The sequence below is a fragment of the Camelina sativa genome, chromosome 5, assembly GCF_000633955.1.
Source record: "Camelina sativa cultivar DH55 chromosome 5, Cs, whole genome shotgun sequence".
Classification (NCBI taxonomy): domain Eukaryota; kingdom Viridiplantae; phylum Streptophyta; class Magnoliopsida; order Brassicales; family Brassicaceae; genus Camelina; species Camelina sativa.
The window spans coordinates 20,627,037-20,628,941 of NC_025689.1; the positions used below are offsets into that span (position 1 = coordinate 20,627,037).

General features: G+C 36.8%; 1 protein-coding gene and 1 non-coding gene across 2 annotated transcripts in view; both read left to right on the forward strand.

Annotated features, from left to right (window-relative positions):
* Window positions 1-1,011, forward strand: part of LOC104787287 (uncharacterized protein At4g37920, chloroplastic) — a 2,614-nt gene extending 1,603 nt beyond the window's left edge. The window contains exons 5-6 of the mRNA XM_010512827.1: window positions 421-608; window positions 687-1,011. Of these exons, the coding sequence (XP_010511129.1) occupies window positions 421-608; window positions 687-846 (348 nt within the window). The 3' untranslated portion in view covers window positions 847-1,011. The remainder of the gene's footprint in view (window positions 1-420; window positions 609-686) is intronic.
* TRNAR-UCU lies at window positions 1,833-1,905 on the forward strand. Its single transcript has one exon. It is a non-coding gene; the product is annotated as a tRNA-Arg (tRNA).

The window sequence follows — 1,905 nt, forward strand, 5'->3', positions numbered from 1 at the left end:
TTTTTTTGGTAAGCTCTTGCCTCGCTGGGGAAGTTGTCTATTGCGGCTGTACAAGCCTATGACACTTCAACAGAAAGCATTGACGCACTAAACGCTGCGGAATTGAAGCTCCAGGACATAATCAACTCCCCTTCTCTTGATGCTGCTTGCAGAAAGATTGATAGTTTGGCTGAGAAGAATCAGCTTGATTCTGCGTTGGTTCTTATGATCACAAAAGCATGGTCTGCTGCTAAGGAATCCAACATGATGAAAGAGGAGGTACTAAACTCCTTCTACATTCAGTAGTAGCAGAGAATTGGAATTAGTAACCACTAACCATATGGCGTTTCTCTTGGATGAGCATATTTTCTTTGCATCATCACATTGAAATCATACAAGTCGTAGAATTTCTTTCACCCATTTGGTGTTGGTTCTTGACAGGTAAAAGACATACTGTATCATTTGTACGTAACAGCAAGAGGGAATCTGCAGAGGCTTATGCCCAAAGAGGTGAGAATACTAAAGTATCTACTATCCATAGAGGATCCTCAGGAACAATTGAGCGCTCTACAAGACGCTTTTACCCCTGGGGAGGAGCTTGAAGGGACTGATGTAGACTACTTATACACGTAAGCACGAGAAGACTCGGTTTAGCTTTATATACATTTATGGAACCTCAGGCTGAGTAAAAAATGGAAACTGTGTAGGACGCCGGAGCATTTGCAGAGTTTAATAAAGACGGTGTTGGAGGCGTATCATTTCAGCAAAGAAGGGAGTTTAGTGAAGGAAGCCAAAGACCTTATGCATCCTGAGCTCATTGCCAAAATGGAAGTACTCAAGAAGCTTGTTGAAAAGAAGTATTTATGATTCAAAGATTTTACAGATCATAATTTCTCTTTTTGTTACCATGTATGTGTTGTATATGGTGTATGACATTCTTCAGGTTTCACACATAGTTTTGATACCACCATAAGACTAAACTGTAGAATCTTGCATTTCTATGAATAGAATATGTGAGACACTTAAACATGATGCACAAGATATATACTTCCCGGAGTACGTAGTTTGATTCTTCTTGAATATATCACATGCTTCCTGTTCATACATTGTAATTTTGTGTATGAAAGCTATTCCTCAGCTTCTTCCTCCCGGTTAAGAGTTGTGTTATAAGTATCCATCTTAATTAGAGAGAGTTGTGGTATTTTCTCATAACTAAGCTCCTCTAACCTTTTGGCCTTTTGAAATCATAGTCGAAAGCTGTGTAGGCTCCGCTTAATTACAGTTGAAAATTTGAAATTATGGGTTCTCGAGCATTTCATACTCTTCCTGGCTATCAAAAAGCACTAGACTTCGGAGTGAATTAAGTAAAATTCAAATTTTTAACATGTGAGAACTGATTACTGAAGATTACAAAACCAAAACCCTAGGCCAAAAGATTATTTTCTTTCTATTTTCTTTTTTCTTTTTTAAATGCCAAAAAATACCAACAAGTTACTTTCAAGATCAAATAAACAAGATTTTCAAGACTAAATTACACCTAAACATATAGATCAGAAATTGGAGGCTAGAAACTCAACCCTAAATTGAAAACTATGCAAACTTATGCAGATTGGAGGCTATATATAAATCAAATGACACAAAAATTAAAATCCTAGGGCTCCATTTATTTCTTTAACTTTCTTGGTCGATTACTAAACTATTAGAGACCTGATTTTTAGAGTATAAAAACAATGCAAATTAATGCACTTAGGTTTTTGTCTTCTCTTTTGAAAAGAAAAAAAAAAAGTTTGTCGTCTCTCCGCAGCCTTATTAATTGTTGTTATTAAAATTATAAATGAAGATAATGAACAAAAGCGCCCGTGGCCTAATGGATAAGGCGTTTGACTTCTAATCAAACGATTGTGGGTTCGAGTCCCACCGGGCGTG